The sequence below is a fragment of the Falco biarmicus genome, chromosome 10 (assembly GCF_023638135.1).
Source record: "Falco biarmicus isolate bFalBia1 chromosome 10, bFalBia1.pri, whole genome shotgun sequence".
NCBI classification, from domain to species: Eukaryota; Metazoa; Chordata; class Aves; order Falconiformes; family Falconidae; genus Falco; species Falco biarmicus.
This window is the reverse complement of record NC_079297.1, coordinates 7,526,179-7,545,335: the sequence shown is the minus strand read 5'-3', so window position 1 is coordinate 7,545,335 and position 19,157 is coordinate 7,526,179. Positions and strand designations below refer to the sequence as shown.

The following is a 19,157-nucleotide window of genomic DNA, read 5'->3' as shown; positions in this document are numbered from 1 at the left end:
TGGGGTTCACAGCTAGGTGCCCCAGGGCCATCAGGGGTGCCCAGGTCCATGACCAGGTGTCCTTGGGTCACTGCCCGGGGCCCCAGGGTCCACAGCCAGGCGTCCTGGGGCCACCAGGGGTGCCCAGGTCCATGGCCGGGTGTCCCTGGGGCGCTGCCCGGTGTCGCGGGACCACCAGGGGTGCCCAGGTCCGTGGCCGGGTGTCCCCAGGACCACCAGCGGGGCCGCAGGGTGCCCGGCAGCCGCGGGGGGCGGGGGGGGCGGTCTCTGCTGCGGATCCCCGGGCGCTGCAGCGGCGGCGGCGGCAGGAGTTTGCTGCCGGTCCCCGGGCGCCCCGCCCCGCCCCGCGCCTCCCGCCCCGCCCCGCCCCGCCCCGCCCCGCCGCGGCTCATTCATGCGGCGGCGCTGGGCGCGGGCGGCGGCTCGGAGCGGCCCAGGCGCGGCGCCTCCCGCCGGGCCTCGGCGCATGTGAGCGGCGGCGGCGGCGGCGGTAGCAGGGCGGCGGCAGCAGCAGCAGGGCGGCGGCGGCGGCGCCGCATCGGCCATGCGGTGGCACCGCGGCCCCCGCTGTGCCTGGCGGCTGCTGCCCCGGCGCTCGCTGCTGGCCGCGCTCTTCCTCTTCTCGCTCTCTTCCTCCTTCCTCTACTTCGTCTATGTGGCGCCGGGCATCGGTAAGCGGCGGGCCGAGGCCCGGGGCGCGGGGAGGGGGCACGCCGTCTCCCACTGGAAACGCTGAGTAATCCGCGGAGGGGGGGCGGCATCCCCGGCGGCCGTTGCCCCGAGAGGGACGGCCCGGGCCCGGCGGCCCCGGCTGCGGCTCCGCGGTGCCCCGGGGCTCGGCGCGGCAGCGCGTCCTCGCCCCGCTGCGGGGCTGGGGGAGCCCGGGGGTGGGGGGGCTCCCCCCGGGGGGGCGCCCGCTCGTGCCTCTCAGGGTGGGCACACGGAGGGGTGACGGGAGGTGCCGGCTGCGCTCCCCGCGGGCTTCCCCGGGCCGTGGCGCTGCCGGAGCCGGGCGGGGGGCAGCGAGCCTGGCAGCCTCCTGCCTGCCTCCTGCCTGCGAGTTTGTTTTGAAGAAGCGGAGCGTTGTCCAAGTGCTTGTGGTCTAAACTCGCTCTCAGGCGGAAATCCTAATCTTTTTGTCAAGTGGGAAGATGAGAAGTGTGTGTTTCAGAAGGAGCGCGCGTTCCTTCCTATCCTCTTAGTGTGCTTCGCGGGGGCCCCGGTATCAAAATGGCCAGTGCCTGGCGGCGGGGCCAGCGGGGCTGCGTGCCCATCTCCCCTGAGATACGGGAAGACTCGTTCCTCAGAAAGCAGCTGTTGTCTTGATATGGTGTGTCTTGTTTCTGTGAGGAGCCAAGGCTCGCGGTTTGGCCTTCAACCAAACTTTGGCAACAATTTATTTCTATGAAAACAACCCTTTCAAAAGAAATCCTGCGGATGGGAGTTTCTCCTTGAAATGTCATTGGTATTGCTCATGCCATTCCTAGCTTGGACATCCCATGGAGACCTTTGTGTGATTTCCAAGGTGACTTCTGTGGGTTTTTATTTACGGATGGTGTCCCATGGCTGCCAGTGGGCTTTGGGAGCCTTTCCTGGGGCTAGGTAGGGGCTGGCTGGTGTGCGAAGACCTGCTCATGGGGTTCGTGTCTGGGCAGAGCCTGGGTGAGGCTGGGCATCCCTGTGGTGGCCCAGGGCTTTGCTGTCCCCACAGGCAGGCCACCGAGCTCCTGGCCACTGTCCTGCAGGCTGGCCTCGGAGCTGCTGAGCTGCTCTCTTGCATGTGTTGGAGGACATGGTGCTGTGGGTGGTGCAGCTGCTGCTTGCTCCCTCTGTAAACACAGCTGGACTTGTCCTGTTCTTGCGCTGCTGTGGGGCCGGCAGTTGTATCAGATGCATCCCGCAGCCCTTTGTGGGGCAGGCCCAAGGGATGCCTCCTCCAAGAGCTGTGGTGTGGGTGTTGACAGACTTCCCTGGGCCCAGAGGGAATAGCTTTTTAGAAATAGTACAGTTTAAGAAGGAAACTTCTCTTATAAGGGTGGTTTTGTTCCTTTTTTAGAGTTGTCTAATTCATTTTGTGCCTATTCTGCATGGTTGCCAGTTCTAGAGGTGCTGGAGATGCTGTAGGGTATAAAAAACTGTTTAAAACCAGCTTTGTGCCCAGAGGCCTTTTCCTAAGTGGACCTTGGATAATGTGGTCATGTCCCACCCAGTGTTCTCACTATCTCTGATGCTGGAAGAAGAGGCAGGGAGGTGAAGGTGGTCCCTTTCCCCACCCACCCATGGATTTCAGTGGTGTTCTGAGTCATCTCCCCATCAGGTGACAGAAGATCTGCTTCCTGTTTTTTTTTTTTTTTCCTCTCCCTCTTTCAGCCAAAAGTGTTCAGTCATGAAAACCCAGCCCCAGTATTCCTGGGGTGGCTGGGCTTGTCCTTCCAGTGCTTGAAGAGAGTTTGTGTTCAGGCCAGAGTGGTGAGGAGAAGCTTGGAAGAAAAGGAAATGAGAGGACACGAGCAGAGCTGGGGACTTTAATAAATTGTATGGCATGTGACAGAGAGATGTTGTCAGCAGGGTGTTCTGGAGGCCTTTGGCCTGCCTGCCGCCACCTTGGTGTGGTGGGGTAGGGCTGGGCTGGTTTTCTCCAGCCACTGAAGGGCCTGGAGAAGCTTCTGTCCTAAAACTGTCTGTTGCAGGACATGCTGGAGAAGCGGCTGAAGAAGGACTTGCAGCTCATCAGCTAAAGCACAGGCAGAGGAGTGATGAATCCATTACTTGATCATACATCAGTTAAAAAGGAAAAAGTCCAAATAAACATGACATGATGCTGCAAGTGAGCTTGAACCTGCTGGAGCCTGGGCCTGGAAGGGCTTTCATCTGTGTGGTGCCACAGGCTGCTGGGGAGGGTCTGTTACAGCAGACCCCCGCTTGTGGGGGTCAGCAGCTGGTGCTGCCAGGGCTGGAGCCAGCCTGCCCTGCCTGGACAGTGTCAGCCCCATGGCGTGGGGGACAGCCCTGCGAGGGGAGTTGGGGTCTAGGCATCCCTGCAGTAGGATGTGCTGTCACTGTGGCAGAGGGCAGAGCTGGGCCAAGCCTGTCCCTGAGCCCCTCATTTGGGGGGCAAAAACTCATCAGCATTGTTAAGGCTTGTTGTGTTTGAGCAGTTGTGCGCCAGTGCCAGGAGAAAACTGGGACAGTTGCACTTCTGGGTGCTGTCTCAGCGCATTGGCGTGGAGCTGGCGTGCTTGCCGGCTCTCTTGTCGGCTGGAAAACTGCTCCTGGTGCCCTTTGGAGGTGGGAAAGGCGAGGCCAGCCTGGGCTCTGGGTTGCCTACCCCAGCGCTGGCCTGTTGCCCGGCTGGCTGTTGTACTTGGCTCCCTGCAGCCCAGGTAATGCCAGCATGCCCTCGGTCTGCTTGAGACGGAAAAGCAGGAAGAAATTCATGTTTACTGTCAGCAAATCACCACGCTTGGTACCCAGAGAGTTCAGAGCTCTTGGGGCTTATGTCTGTATTGTGCCTGGGTTTGTGATGACTGGGGTAGCTCCTTATTTCTGTTCTTCACTGAGGTTTCCTTCTGTGGAACTGAGATTTTCTTGTGGCATCAAGTTTGTGCAGAGGGATCAAATGTGAACACCCAGTGCTGCCTCTTTCCCTGCACTCGCATCCCATGTCTGGGTGTCCTCCGCACGCATCACCCTGAGAACTTACATCCCCGTGCTCCCACAGCCACCTCGGAAAGTAAATTACCAGGGACCCAGCTGATGGCACAAATACAGAAGGCTGCCCTTTTATTCGATGCTATTCCCTGGCGCTCACTTGCTTTTGTCCCTGCTGTGGCTGGGGTGATGATGTGGGTCTGTCTCATCGTGGCCATTGTGCGCTGGATGAGGCGGCCAATTGTTCTGCTCCGCAGTGAGCTGGGGCTGAGGCATGCCGGGGCTGGTGGAGATGAAGTGGCTGGAGGCTCCAGGAGATGCTCTCGTATCTGCATGGGTCCCCGCTCCTCCTAGAGAAGCCTCACCAGGCAGCAGGTATGAGGCGATGCTGTATGGGTGGGGAGCTTGCTTTTCCTTGCTCTGAAGTCTTGTGAGTGGCAGCAGCAGGGTAAAGAGCTGTGAGGCAGACTGTTTTAATTACAAGAAGTTGCACTGGCCTTGTCTCTGGAATAAGCAGAGCTTGGTGCTGGGTGAACTGTTTGGGCTCACTCTGGGGTCCAGCAGGCACCTCAGCAGGTTTTTTTTGCAGAGCTTGTTGCTGGCGTTGAGGCTTTCGCCCTCCTGGGACAGCCACCCTGCGTGCTTCTCGCTTCTCCAGAAGGAATGTGAAGAAGTGGGCTTGCCAGAGTTGTTCTGGTGTGGTGGTTCATCCAGCTTTCCTAAAAATGTCAGGTTTTATGCTCTTTTAACAGGGCCTAGGAAATCAGGGGAATTCCTTCCTGCAGCTGGAACAGTAATGCTTTGACAAGCTGTTTGCACTGCAAGCTGCTGTTTCATCTTGATAACTCGCTACAACAGTAGGAATTTCTCAGGCCTTGGACTTGGCCCTCGCAGAGAGGGTGGTTGCTGCGTGGCTGGGAGCAGTGAGGTCAGGGACCTTCCCCGGTGCTTGGGTAGCTGCCCTTGGCTTTTCCCTTGTCCCTCCAGACACTGGAGCCTTTTTTTTTTAATTTTTTAAATTTTTTTAAAACTCGAGTTTGCACTGGAGTCTTATTTGATTGAATCTGATGCAGGAAAATAATGCTGAGAAATTATTGGGTGAGAGACTATTACCTTTGTGAGACAGCTGTAATTCGCTCTGGCTTTACTTCCCGAAAGCTTATTGGGAATTGCTCCCCATTGGTCGTACAGGACACGAAGTAGCAGCGTTATCCCTGGATTACCTTTATGGCACAAGAACTTGATTTTGATAGTCAGGAGTGCTTTGAAATGATATTGCTTCACGCTGTGTTTGGGTAGACAGCAGAGCAGTACTGTGCAGACCAGCAGCTTCCTTTGTACAGCTTGCTTGTGGCTTTGGTCTCTTTCAAGAACATTACATGGCTGGATGTGGCTGATCCAGTTTGGTGGTTTAATGCATCAGCCTGACAAATTTTAGCACAGAGAAGATCCACGGGTGAAAATGCCAAAAGATTTTGCTGCTGCCAGTTTGCCCCAGATTGAGGGGACCATGGCACTGTGAGGAGTGGGTGAGTTGCCCTTGGTGTCAAGGAACAGAGGAAAAGTAGTGGCCGTGGTCCCAGGAGAGGAGATGGCACTGTGGGGACACAGAGCTGGGGCTGGTGAGCCCTCGAATGACAGAATTGTTTAGATTGGAAAAAAAACTTTTAAGATCATTGAGTCCAACTGTTAACCCAGCACTGCCAAGTCCATCACTAAACCGTGTCCCTAAGTGCCACATCTATGTGTTTTTTGAGTACCTCCAGGGATGGTGACTCCACTGCCCCCTGGGCAGGCTGTTTCAATGCTTGATAACCCTTTCAGTGAAGAAATTTTTCCTAATATCCAGTGTAAACCTCCTTGGCACAACCTGAGGCCATTTCCTCTTGTCTTGCTGCTTTTTACTTGGGGGAGGAGACTGACACCAAGTCTGGGCGAGGGGAGTGGGGAGGTCATATGGGGGAGTGGGTACCTGCTGCTGTACCTTCTGTGCACCTCTCGTGGGGATGCCATCAGGACTAGCATGGTTAGACTGAGCGGCCGGTGGAGAGAAAGGCAGAAGGGGGCTGGCAGCGCAGAGTCCTGAGCGAGGGGGCAGGGGTTGCTGGTACCCAGCTCATCAGAGAAACACTGGTGCGCTGTGGTGGCCTTGGCTCGGCTGGGCAGAGGCTGGGTGCAGGTGTCCTTCTGGGCTTGCCACGTGGCTGGGCACTGCCTGAGCTGGGACAGAAGGTGAAGGTGCAGCATGGAATAATGACACAAGGTTTGTGCGGCTGTAGCCCTGGCTCTTATCTTCTGAGCCTTCCCTCAGCAGTGTAAGGGAGTATGGTACCTCACTGAAACACCAACAGTGCTGCCCTCCTCCACCCTCTCTGCCTGAAAGATCTGCCAAGCAGCATTTCACAACCAAAGTAAGGAACAGCCCAGTTCCTCAGCATATCCTACTGAGGTTTTTGCAGTCATTGGATCCAGCAGTGACTGGGGGTAGTAAGAAATCCTCAGGTGCTCCTAGATGCAGTAACTTGAGCTCAGGATCTCCTGTGCTGTGCATGGAAGGAGACTGGTGGTGGCTGTGGGACACTGCTCCTCTGGTAGCACCACTTTTTTCCAGCACTGAGCCTCCTCAGAGGCAGATGCAGGCAGGAGAGCAGCTGAGGCCCTGCTTGCACATTGCTGCTCCTGTGCCAATGCATCCAAAGTGCTGGTGGTGCAGAGCATTGGCTGGAGACCACCTTTTGGTCAAGGCTAACAAATTACAAGATTTATTTGAGGGCAGGTGAATTACTGGACTTTCTTTGCCTGTAAGCACCTGTGTTGTCTGTCAGGCACATCTGGTTTGGGTTATTTTGCTGGTGGCTCGCAGGGTGTTGCAACTGCAGGGAGGATGTGAAGAATTTGTCTCATCTGTCTACCTCTGGAAGGCCTGGCTTCTGGAAGCTGCTCAGCAGTCACAAAACCTTACAGGTACTGGTTCATTCCTGCAAATTAAATGCTTCGAAACTTGATGTTCTGCCACAGACCAAACCTTAAAGCAAAGCCATTAGTGCTGTCAGCCCAGGCTTCCAAGAGACCTGATCTGCATGGGCTTGGGAGGCCATGGAAGGCTGGGGCTTGACCAGGTACTCAACCACTTCAGCTGGCTGCTGGCTTGGGGGGAGATAAGGGCTCCGACACTGCTGGTTTGTTTCCTGAGCTGATCGGCTGACTTTTCCAGGTGGACTCATTAATTGTATTAACTCGGCAGCATCTGCTCTGCAGGGTACGGTGGAACACCCAGGGGACGACTGCAGGGAATGGAGATGAGCAATGTGGGGAGCTGTATGTTTGCACTTGTTCCTGTTTGAATGCTGTTACTGTTAGTGGATTTTAATATCCAAGCAGTGCATGGAGTCTTAAAATGCTTAATTTTATTTGAACTTCTGGGGAATATCACAGGGCTGGCACTGGTGACCCTCAAGCAGTGGTGCTGGCTGGGGCTGCTGTGCTGCTGGCTGGGTAGGACTGCAGAGCCCTCAGCTCTCCCTGTGGCAGCATCAAGGGATGAATAGTCTGGAAGAGAAACTGATATGTAGCTATACAGAGCGAGAAAATCTTTCCTTGAACAGCTTTATTTTTAAAGCATCATTGTTACAATAGAATGCATTTACTTTGACAAAATCTTTGCTGGGTTAGTTTAGTAAAGTTGATTTTCATACTAGCTTTTTCTTTGCATTTGCATTTTGACTGTTGTTCTGACTGTGGTTTTGTCTGACAGCATTTTGAATGCTGGTGTGTTAGGGTGGTTAATGTGTGTTTGAAGGTTTTCTAGCACTTGCTGTAAATACTGTGGGTATTAGTCCTGTTTTGAGAGATGGAGCAGAAAATGTATAGTGGACTGTGCTGCTGAAATGCAAAGAAAAAAACCCAAATCAGAAATTTTTGAGTTGTTTGTGGGTGTGTTTTTGAGAACATTAAAAATGCCAGGGCTTTTTGGAGCTGCTCTTATTTTGAAAGGAGAGGTAGACCACAGAGCTGAGGGGTGATATCAGTGCCTGGCAGGAGAACTGTTCTTGGCCGTCCTCATCTGCTACTTGGAAAGGTCCCAGGGGTGATGGAGGGACAGCATGTGTAACCCCCATCCTGGTGACTGGCAGGGCAGCGGAGCCCTTTTTCTGTTACAAAAGGAATTTTCTGGGGCTTGCAGGTTGTGCTCAAACCTAAAGAGGAACAGGCTGTTGTGCCTGGGGGGCAGGCAGGTTTGGGGTATCCCTTGTGCTCTGTAGTGACCTGTGGGTGTGTTGTATAAAGCCACAAGCTTTAGTACACCTTATTTGACACTTTGTTTTTCCAAGGCATGTAAATACTACTTCAGGGGTACAAGAAGCTTGGCTTGTTCGTACCTCCTGGCTACATGGAGGAGGCAAGGGGGCTAGTGCTTGCTTGGGCTGGGCTTTAGCGGAAAGTCTGTGGCCATGTTGTTTGTGACTTCCTAAAGCTCATTTTTGTAGGTTTTTGGTTTTGAGGTGCAAAACCAATGGACTCTTTCCTTTGCAAACCTGTGGTTGTGTGTGACATGGCTGGGCTGAGACAAGTGCCTCCAGCGTCCTTGCCCTGTGCATGGGTCTTGCCCTGGGGCCCCTCTGAAGATGCTGGCCAGCCCCCCTTGCAGCAGAGGGGACCCCAACCTGGGTACCCATCCCTTCCCCCCCAGCTCTTGCTGCAAGGGAGAGGCTGCTTGCAGGGGATTTGGGTTCAAATAGCACCATGGGTATTTTTTTTTTCCTCCAGTTTGTGTCTTGGTTTCCCTGCTTGGTGAGAGCTGTCTGTTAGAAAGCCACTGTTTTCCTGCCCCGGTGAGCAGGCACATGTCTGCACGGTGCTTGCTTGGGCTGTGTGCTCCCAGCCTGCTGCGAGAGGGCTGCATGTGAGATGGCGCCTGCAAAGCTCTTCCCTCCCTGTGCCTTTCTAACCTGCCAGGTAAACGTTGGGAGGTATTTCTGCATGGAGGATGCCACGGCACACGTAATGGAAGAAAGCAAATACAGGCAAAAAAACCCCATCACACAGCTGCAGGTTGGACTATGGTATAAGCAGTCTTCAGCCAGTGTTTGCTTGCATATCTAGGGAATTTTATGGCAAAGTAATTGATCGGTTTTACTTGAATGCTATTGTCGTACAGATGATCAAAGGAATGTCTTGAATCCTGGCACTGTTAGCTACCTTCCTTGCTTTGGAGAGGCCAGGGACCAAGCTGTGCTGAAACTTTATAAATATGCTGATACGCTGCCAAAAGGCTCCTGTGCAGGGATCAGAGGGTTACGCTGCAACAACGAGGACAAGCTGGTGGAGGTCTGTGTCATGCCTGTGATGGGGGAGCCTGTACTCTTAATTTATGGTGTCTCCCCTCAGCAGCAGGTTGGGAGAGGCTATGTCTTGAGCAAGGATTTTGGATGGGAAGTGGTGAAGACTGCTATGTGAATGCCAATGTTTATGAAGTGCCTCTGGAAAAAAAAATGTGTACAAAGCATACAGAGTAGAAGAGGAAAGCAAACACTGCAGTGCACCAGGTAGTCAAGTCCTGATTTTTTTTTTCTCTCCCTCACTGACCTGGCAGGAAAAGGAAAGGGTTTCAGTCCTGTTTCCTGCCTTTCATGTCCCTGTGTGGCATGTGGCTGTGGCGTGGGAGCCTTGGGCACGTTGTGCAATGGCTGCTCTTGCTAAAACACCCGGCAGCGTGGCCAGGGCTCTGCTGGGGGGCTGCTTGGGGTGCAAAGCAACGAGGGGAAGCTGCTGGGAGTCTGCAAGTGATGCACCGACCACAGCTAAATAAACCTGCTAAAATGGCTGTCTTACACAGCAGAAAAGCCCAGGGCTGTCCTGGCTTGAAACTAGTGTGGGCCATGCCCAAGGCGTGTGGTATGTTCTGCGCTAGGGTTGCAGCAACCTGCTTTGGGGGAGAAAACTGGATATTAAGGTCCTGTCGGCAAACATGGTGTTCCCTTGGAGCTGGGGACCCTCAGGAGGTGCATGGGGTGGCCCCCAGCCGCAGCAGCCCCACGAGCGCAGCAGCTCCCGCAGGAGTGTGAAATGATTCCACACATGCAGTTCGCTCTTATTCTGCAGTCATATTTTTTTCCCCTTCAGTGTTTTTCCAACTCATGTCTTGCTGCCAGAGTCCATATTAATAATGCATGACTTTTTTTTTTTTTATGGTGCTTCCTTCCCAGCGTCCCTTTCAGCTGCTGAGTCAGAGAAGATTGTTATAGCAGCAACCTCTGAAGCGGTGAAATGCCCCTGCAATGCTCAACTGCTGTCATTTATCATCCCGGCTCCTCTGCAGGCAGCCCTTTCCCTTGCTGGGCTCTGGGTGAGGATACCAATGCCAAAAGGCTGGTTCCCGCTATGCCAGCTGGTGACTGGCAAGATCTGCTCTGCTGAGCCTTCCTGGCTAGTATTTGATTAAAGCAGTTACTGTCTCTGACTGCTTTTTTGGTTTGTTTGTTTTGAAATCCTGTGAGGGTTGTTTTCTCTCTTCCCCCCCCGACCTGCCAGAGACTCTGCTTTGGGATCATGCCCAAGATTCCCCCCCAAGTAATTTTTAAATCGTAGTTTTTTTCCTCCTCCATGCATTCCCCCTGAGATCTGTGCCTGAGCTTTTTAAGGTAATTGAGATGACAGAAACCACATAACGTATTAACATGGTTAAATTAACTTAAAATCCTTCAGTGGACGTTGAAACGTGGCTGGCTGCTGCGGGAAGCTGTAGAGCTGCTAATGCAGCATGGAGCAGGGCTTTGCGGGGCTCCTGCCTCTGGGTTGGGATCGGCCCTGGGGGGGAAATCACCACCCCTCAGAGCCGGTCCGACACCTGGAGGGGAATAGGGAGCAGCAGTGCTTTCCAGAGAATTTGTCTTCTAATGACTCGAATAATAAATATGCTGTAGTCTTTGGAGCTGATCTCTCCTGTCCCATGTCCCAACAGAATTTTCTCTTTGGATGGAACTGGTGGGGAGTGGGGTCATACAGCTTCAGGCTGGGAAGGAGCATCCTTGGGGCTGGGAAAAGCATCTTCATAGTCTTCCCCTGCTTGGTGTTCTACTTCTGTGGGCTTTGAAAGACTCACCTGTTATATAAATATATATATATGTTTATAGAGTTATCCCAGAGCCAAGCAAGAGAGGAACAGGCTTGCCTGGGGCAGGAGGGTTTCTTTTTGCCAGACTTCCCCAACTGCCTTGTTCCCCCATGTCTCGCTGCTGGGGATGGCATGAACATGCGTGCACCCACACTGGCATCTGCGCTGGGAAGTGCAGAGGAGTTGGAGAGAGGCAGCCTGGGACCCAGGAGGGAAGCGGTGCTGCTTTTCCTCCTCAGCTGGTGAGCGATGCCACCCTTGGGAGCGGGCTGTGCGTGCGAGGCAGACCCTGGCTGCATGCCTGTATCTTGCCCAGAGCCAGGCTCTTGCCTGTCTGGCATGGGGAAAGTTGCCCTTGCTGTGGCACGCTTCCCACGCAGCAGCCGGGCCTTTCTGCTAATGCTCTACAAACGCCGTGCCACAGATTCATTCGTCCCGAGGAAGGGGAAGCGTGACCAGCATATCCTGCGCTCCAGCCTGGCTCCCTCACTTGGGGCCAGTGATTGCGCTGGTGTGACCAGTGCTGAGTGGCGTTTCTATGGAGTCTGTGCTGGGACCAGTGCTGTTCAGCATCTTTGTCAGTGACATGGACAGTGGGATCAAGTGCACCCTTGGCAAGTTTGCCAGTGACAGTGAGCTGTGTAGTGTGGTTGATGTGCTGGAGGGAAGGACGTGCTGTCCAGAGGGACCTGGAGAGGCTTGGATGGTGGGGCCGAGCAAACCTCGTGAAGTTCAGCAAGGCCAAGTGCAAGATCTTGTATGTGGGATGGGGCAGTCCCCAGCAGCAACACAGGCTGAGCAGAGAATGGATTGAGAGCAGCCCTGTGGAGGAGGACTTGGGGGTGCTGGTCAGTAAAAAACTGAATATGAGCCAGCAATGGCTGTTTGCAGCCCAGAAAGCCAGCCATGTCCTGGGCTGCACCAGAAGAAGCGTGACCAGCAGGTCGAGCGAGGCTATTCTCCCCCTCTGCTCTGCTCTTGTGAGACCCCCCCCCCCCCCGCCCCGTGCTGCATTCAGCTCTGGGGCCCCCAGCGTTAAGAAGGACATGGACCTGCTGGAGCGAGTCCAGAGGAGGCCACGAAGATGGGCAGAGGGCTGGAGCACCTCTCCTGGGATGAGGGGCTGAGAGAGCTGGGGTTGTTCAGCCTGGAGAAGTGAAGGCTCTGGGGAGACCTTACAGCTCCTGCCGGTACCTAAAGGGGCTGACAGGAAAGCTGGCGAGGGGCTTGTCACAAGGGCATGTGGCGATAGGACAAGGGGGAATGGGTTTAAACTGAAAGAGGGTAGATTTAGGTTAGATATCAGGAAGAACTTCTTCACTGTGAGGGTGGTGAGACCCTGGCACAGGCTGCCCAGAGCAGCTGTGGCTGCCCCATCCCTGGAAGTGCTCAAGGCCAGGCTGGATGGGGCTGGGAGCAACTGGTCTAGTGGAAGGTGTCCCTGCCCATGGCTGGGGGTTGGAACCCGGTGATCTTTAGGGTCCCTTCCAACCCAAACCGTTCTATGATTTCTTTTGCTGTAGTTTTTTTGTTGTTTTTTTTAATTTATTTTTTTTTTTTAGAGCTTTGCTGGCTGTTGGATGCTCATTGTCCTGGCCATGGGGTGAGCCTGGAAGTGGTCTCCCTGTGTCCTCCAGCGGGAAGCTGACAAGCTCTTTCCCTGGGTGGCTTTTGCCAGTTACAGGGAGAAGCTTTATGGAAGGGTCTTGTGAACTTCTGCACCTTGAATCCATATGGGCTTGCTGGGGCAGTGGTGGCAAGCAGTGCACCTTCTTGCTGTGGTTGCCAGCTGCCCCAGTGCTTCTGCCTGCCTGGGCTGTGTCCCCGAGGGGCACTGTCACGCTGGAGGTAGCCTGGCTTGCCTGGCAGTGAAACACAACGCCACCCACAACTAGTGAGATGAGCGACTTGCTTCTCGGCTAACAAGATTTAGGTGGATTATGCTATGTATTTAATCAAGGGCTAAGCTCATTGCCTTATTTGAAATGGATCAAAGCCTTTGAAAATGCCAGCCTGGAGACCAGCTATTGAGCAAGAATATTATCCAGCCGTGTTTGTGTGGCAAGGCTTGCTTTCGAAGAAGTTGGGTAGTTTAGCAGGCAGGTTTCAGACTGCAGCAGTGACCAAATGCAGAACCAGATGGGAAAAGTTTGAAGTGATGGGGAAGTAGGAGCGTGCAAATGTTCTTAGTCATTCAGCATCCTGGAGGATTTTGGGGAAAAGGGCGTCCTTTTCTGGCTTGCAGTTTGAACCCATGTTTCCAGATATATAAAGCTCTGTGCTGACAGGTAAGGGAGATGCTCTGGCATTTGGCAGTCAGGCTTCCACCTTCTAGAAAAGCAGCTGTGACTTGTGGAGCTTGTGTGGCTCTGCAGAAGGGACCAGATTCTCCAGTGCTTCCACAGGGAGGCCAGCACCCCCCTGCAGTGGCCATTGCCAGCGTTGGACCTCACAAGGGTCTCCCCTGCCCTTATGCCAGTCGCTGCAGCATCGTGTCCCTGGGAGCCTGTGGGACTTCAGCTGTGGCAGCGGAGGAGCTCGTGCTGGTTGCAGAGGAGTAAAGCAGATGATGCCTCTTGCTGCGCTCTCAGCCCAGAGGCACTGGCTGCTCGGCCCTTTGCTGCGCTGGGGGCACGCCGGGCGGTGGGAGCCCACCTCTCCCTGTTTCCTGGGGTTGCTGGCCACAGGGCTTCTGCTGGGCTCGGGCAGGTGCTGCCCTGCCTGGAGCTTGTCCTGGCACAGGGCAAGAGGGGACCTGGCCCCCTCCCACCCCATGCCCTGCTCACACTGCCGGTGTGGGCATGGCAGCAGACCAGCTGTGCTGGGTTTGTGCCTGCGTGTGTGCCACGGCGGGCAGGGGGAAGTGTCGCAATCAGCAGATAGAGGGAAGTGTCGCAATCAGCAGATAGAGGGAAGTGTCGCAATCAGCAGATAGAGGGAAGTTTAAAATCACTTTCCAGTTAAGAGCTGTTGTGCTTGCCAGCATCCGCCTGGAGTGGTAGGGCAAGGGTGTCCAAGGTGCATGGCTGTCTCTTTTTTTCACAAGGTTACAGTTTTGTGCTGTGGGGAGTGTGTTGGTGCTTGCGGGTGCCCTGTCCCTGTGGGTCTGTGATCATTGTGCTGTGAGCGTGCCCTGTGCCGCTTCACCTGCACGCAGCGAGCTGCCCTGACTTAGTTGAATGAGCTGCTGAAAATATGCTGGCTATTCAAATTGTCTTTCCTTTTTCTTAAAAAGGCTTATTCTGGTAACCACCTTCTGTCTCCCTGCCATTCGACGTAAGGAGGGCAGCCACAGCTCGCAGCAATCCGGTGCTTGGCTTGTGACTGTTGGCACTGCCGGCAGGACAGAAAATACCCCAAGCAAGTGGCTTGGAGGATTTGGGACTGGAGGACAGGTATTGGTGACTTCTGCTTTGAGATGAACTGAACAGTGCAGTTATCATGCAGCAGCAGATGCTGGTGCTCCCTGCAGTGTTGTTGCTCCTTCCCCTTTGCTTAAAGCAGTGATGCTGCTTTGCAGACTTCTCTCCGCTCTGATTCTCAGACCTCCTCATGTTTTTGTCTTGTTGCATGCTGCAGTGGAAATTATTCCAGAGTAAATGTGGGGCAATAAATTCAGCTGCATCCCACCTGTGCTGCAGGCATGGGGGTCCCACACTCAGGCTGCCCCATCTCTCCTGGATGTGACCTGAGCCCTTGTGTGGGGCTGGCAGAGCTTCTTGTGTGACAGCCGGCTGCAAAATGTTCCCATGTTTAATTTATTGCTAATCAAACCTGCAAATGAGGCTTGGCCTCAGTTCTCCTCCAGCCTAAGCCCGTTATGTGTCTTCCTGCCCTAACTTGCTTTTGTAATTATGGGCAAGGATTAGTCAAGCATCTTTTTGTATTTCGGAGGCCTTGGCAGACTTGCTAGCTTGCAATAGTCTTGTCAGCATAGCCTTTCTGGTGTCCTGGGTTGTATCAAATGGTCTTACAGCTTCTAGGTTGCAGCAGTGGGCTGTCTGCTGGTACCTGGCCCTGTGAAGCAGCTCCAGGGTTGCTGGTTCCACACATGATGTTGCGAAGGGCTGTAGGGCAAGAGCAGATGGAGGGAGCTGTGCTGGGGGCGGGGGGCTGCCTAGCTTCAGGGTGCTTTAGGTTAACCTTGCTTTCACATAATTAAAGTAGAAAAAATGCCAGTCAACACAGTAATTGTCTTGTTTGCTGCTGTGCTGCAGAAAGCTGATAGCAAAGCAGGTCTTGCAGCGGGTGCTGACACCAACCCTTTTCCCCCTTGTTGCACTCCCCCAGCTGCCTCCCCACTTTGCATTTGGGGTACTGCACCTGGTTCAGGAGCCGGTCAGACACACACACACCCCATTTGCAGGGTGCTGCTGAAGAGGGACCTGGCACTTAGGGGCTGTGTTTGCAAGGTGCTGCTGAGGGCTTGGCCACATTTGGGATGGGGGAGTGGAGGAGGATGGGGTTTAGCTGTAATACCTTGGAGAAGCAAGCGCAACCTGCACACATCGGGTAACTTGACTGAATACATTGGTGTAATCTAAAAATCTCGTTATCCAGCATGGAGGGAAGGGCTGGTGCCTCGGCCAGGAGGAGGGTGGGCTGCTGTCACTGGGCTGGTGCCGTGCTGGGTGGGTTGGAGGGGCTGCTGTGGGCAGTCTGTGGGACACCAGCCCTGATCAGCTCCTTCTGTGTGGCCCCTTGGGGTCCTGCGCTTGCTTCGTGCCCGGCTCCTTCCCTGCAGCCTTCGCAAACCCATGGGTGTCTGCAGTAGCCAACCCTGCCCGTTTGAACTGAGGGCGATGTTTGCAGAGGGAGAGAAGGAGGTTAACCCCTGATGAAGCTAGCTTTGCTTCCAGCTGTCCTGTGTGGGCTCTCCCAGTGCCTGCCCTGGCCCTGAGGCTGATGGGGAGCTGCTCTGATCCATCTTTGTGAGATGCACACCAAGATACATATTTTTTTTGGTGCATTTTTTTAGGATGCAAAGGAAACATGTCATCCCTGAGACCTCACAGCATGCTTGATGCACTCATGAGTTTTAGCTTCCCAGTAGTGATGTGGGGGTTGGAGGCCAGGAAGACTTAAATGGGAGCTGGATGTGAGAGGGGACAGAAATTGGAGGCTGGCATCTCTGGGCTCTGCGTATGGTCACAGGGAGTTGCTTGGGTAAGGGCAGGGAAGCCCATGTCAGGATCAGCCACAGCTTCAGGTGAGCACAGGGGCTTCCTTCTCTGCATCCGAGACTGAAACACTGCAAGGCCTGGCGCTGCCTTGGTGCAGGAGGTGGCCGGTGTTTGCTCTTAGAGGTTGTGTTTCTGACCCATCCCACCCTTAGTGTTTGTGTGCTGGGCGTCCCCTTGGGGTTTGGTGCCCTCTTGGACTTTGGTGTCTTGCTCTGCCTCTGCTCAGGGATCTGGTTGCGCAGTAAGGTGCCAGCATGCTCCTGGTTTTCCCAGAGCCCCCCCTTGTGCTGTGGTGACAAAGCCCTGAGCTGCTCCCCAGCTCGCCCTGCCTTGCTCCTGCCCACCCGGGTCCTGTTTGCAGGCTGTGGTAGGTGCTGGAGCACCTGTGGGTGCTGTGTGCTGGCCCCCATGGATGGGCTTCTGGAGCTGCCATGTCTAAACCCTGCTCCTGAGCCCAAACAGAGATGTGCCCACCTGTGAGAAGTTAATTCCCCTCCTAGTCTGCCAAGTGCCGCCCTGATCTGGGGGTCTGTGCAGGAGGCAGGCTGGGGCAGCACAGCAGAGCTGGGCACGGCGGGGGGACGTGTCCCACGTGGGGCTGGGGAGGGATGATCAACCTGGGGAGCACTGGCCTCCTGTTCCCAGCGTGTTTATCTTTTCCAAGGTAGCCAAATGTATGACTCTTGTTTGCAGAGCTTGACTTCGGGCTGCAGGCAGGCTGGAATCTGATTAGTTTATTTTTTTATTTCCCTCCCCTGCCCTGTTTCTCATATTGATGATCAGATCCCTCAGTAAACACACACCTCTAAAACTTCAGCTGCTGCTGTGTGTGAGGAGATAAAGGTGTCTGTGGGGCAGTGGGTTGCAGGGAGGGGGTGTTTGCTGTTCCCCAGTGTGTCCCCACATGTACTTGTCTCTCTCCAGGGCTGCCGGGGTGGGGGTGCTAAGGAAGAACATTGGCTTGGAAGTCCCCAGGCAGCTGTAGAGCCACCACACAGGTGAGTGCTGGTGGCTCCGGGCAGGAGAAGGCCGCCCTGGCTGCCTGCGGTGGGACGGGCATGGCACTGTGTGCCCCATGCTGCTGGGCTGCTGTGGGCAGCTGGGCTCAGTGCCCAGCGCCCTGTCCCCACAGCCTGCTCACGGGCACCCTGTGATGCTGAACTTGCATCAGGTTTTTTCCCCTGTTTGTATAAACCCCAAACCTGGTGGGGTGGGAGTTGGGGGGCCGCAAGCTTCCAGTCCTTTGCAGCCAGCATGTCCCCATCACGCCATGAAGCCTGGTTACAGCTTGTGGCTGTGGGCGCTCTTTCTTATCCCTTGATGAGCTCACTCACTTAATAGCTTTTTTTTCTGCTTATCTGGGATTAATATGTAACTTAATGGTAGTGTGTTAGGCACAACTCTGCAAGTGTGCTGATTGTGGTAAAGGGCGGTGCAAATGTGGTTCCTGATGCCAGGGCACTTTATCACGGGAAGGGGGGAATAGGGTTTAGGGTTTTCTTTATGCCTGGCGCCAGGGCAGCAGTGCTGTTAGTAAATGTTTGCCAGAGGAACGAGTCAGCAGAGGGAGGGAGAGCAGGGTGATCCTGGGGGGAAGCCGTGGGGCGCAGCAGAGGTGTGTGGTGTGGGGTGGTGGAGAGAAGAGTTTTTCAATTTCAGACATTTATGTCCTATTCAGGGCATCCCGAACAGACTGTCACACCATTGTTTTTCTGCTGACATACAGGAGGGCATCACACAGGCTGTGATTTGGTGTGTAGTCTCTTAGTTAAGTGCTAAATAAGTTTGCAGATGTGAATTACTTCCAATAAAATAATTCCCTACTCTGATAATGGAATTAGTTAATTTATTTACAGCAGCTGTATTACCAGCTTGCTTGTCAGGTGGAAGAAGACCATATTAAAAATGTTAGGTATTTCAAGGCTGCATAAGTCACAACAAAGCTGATAAATGTCTTGGGACATCAGAGTTCTTACAAAATCTGATAGGTAATGGTCTGTGTGTTGGAACTTCAAAGTCCCATCCTGTCTCTGATAGCTTTTTCTGTTCTATAAAAACACAGCAGCTGTACGGACTGTTTGCAGTGCAGTCTTTAATTATTGCAGACAAGAACAACTCTGTAATCTTACTGCGGAGGCCAGGCTACTGTGGATCTTAATGGCACTGTACGGTAAAAGTACCCTTGGCAGGGAGCTCCGAGCTGCTGCCTTTTAAAATCTTGGACAACAATAATCCCACGTGATTGAAGAATTTCAGCTTGGAGAATTTTTTAGGAGTTGAAGGGGCTAATGGGCAGATGAGACAGGCTGATGCATAGTGTGGAGATGGGGCTGTGGCAGTGCTCCTTCTCTGGCTGCTGAAACGGTGGGTTTCCCAGGACCTGGCAATGTATGGGAAAGAAATCACAGCAGGGACAGTCTTGGTGTATTGCTACAGAGGGATCTCTCCTTAGATGCAGTCTCCACAGTGCAAATAGTGTCTGCTGCAAAGCTGCTTTTACGCTTCCCAGGGCTGGAGCATTTGCAGGGTGGTTTATTCCCACCAGCAGGTACTGACCCAGTATCGCAGTGCGTGCTCCTGGCTCTGGGCTTTTTAGCCGCAGTGAGGAGTCAAAGCGCCCGATGTCAGGTCAGATGAGAGCCTGCATCTTCTGGTGGTAGATATTGCCCTGCTGATAAGAGTAATCATGTTATGGCGCTTGGGTATTGCTAGGGTAAATGCCTTAGTGCAGGCGGAGGGTTGCGCTCTGCAGCCTGCCTTGAACCTCCTGTGGGACGGTTTGTGGGGTGTCCCTGCCCTGCTCAGGTTGGGGACACGAAGCAGCCAGCAGCTTGGCGTAGGAAAGACCGCTGCGGGGCTAAAAATTGCTGCCTTGGGTTTCACCGTTCCGATGGTGAGGAGTGGGTCCCCTGGGATTGCATGCATCATGGGCAAACTAGGCAGGGGGCAGGACTTGCCCCATGGTAATCTGTTTTTTTGGAGACAAAGAAGATTTCACAGGAGCTGGGCCGTGCTTTAGCAGTAAATGGCAGTGGAAGATGTGCCACGGGTCTTGCTGAACTGATCAGAGAGCAAATGCCATCCTGGATGCTGTAACTACAAATCTGGTGCCTGTATTTAAGCATAACTGGGAGGGCATATTGTTTCGTATGTGTTAACTGGGATGGTCCAGCCTGGTGTAAGAGGCAAGCCACTGAGCAGAAACAACA

General features: G+C 54.1%; 1 protein-coding gene across 2 annotated transcripts in view; it reads left to right on the top strand.

Annotated features, from left to right (window-relative positions):
• Nucleotides 1–385: 385 nt before the first annotated feature.
• B4GALT5 (beta-1,4-galactosyltransferase 5) overlaps nucleotides 386–19,157 on the top strand; it is a 40,354-nt gene continuing 21,582 nt past the window's right edge. Inside the window, exon 1 of one of the 2 annotated variants that reach the window (XM_056354332.1) lies at nucleotides 386–671. In XM_056354332.1, the coding sequence (XP_056210307.1) occupies nucleotides 545–671 (127 nt within the window). In that variant the 5' untranslated portion in view covers nucleotides 386–544. Of the gene's footprint in view, nucleotides 672–16,735; nucleotides 16,947–19,157 lie in introns of those variants that run through there. The other variant, XM_056354333.1, reaches the window with a different exon arrangement.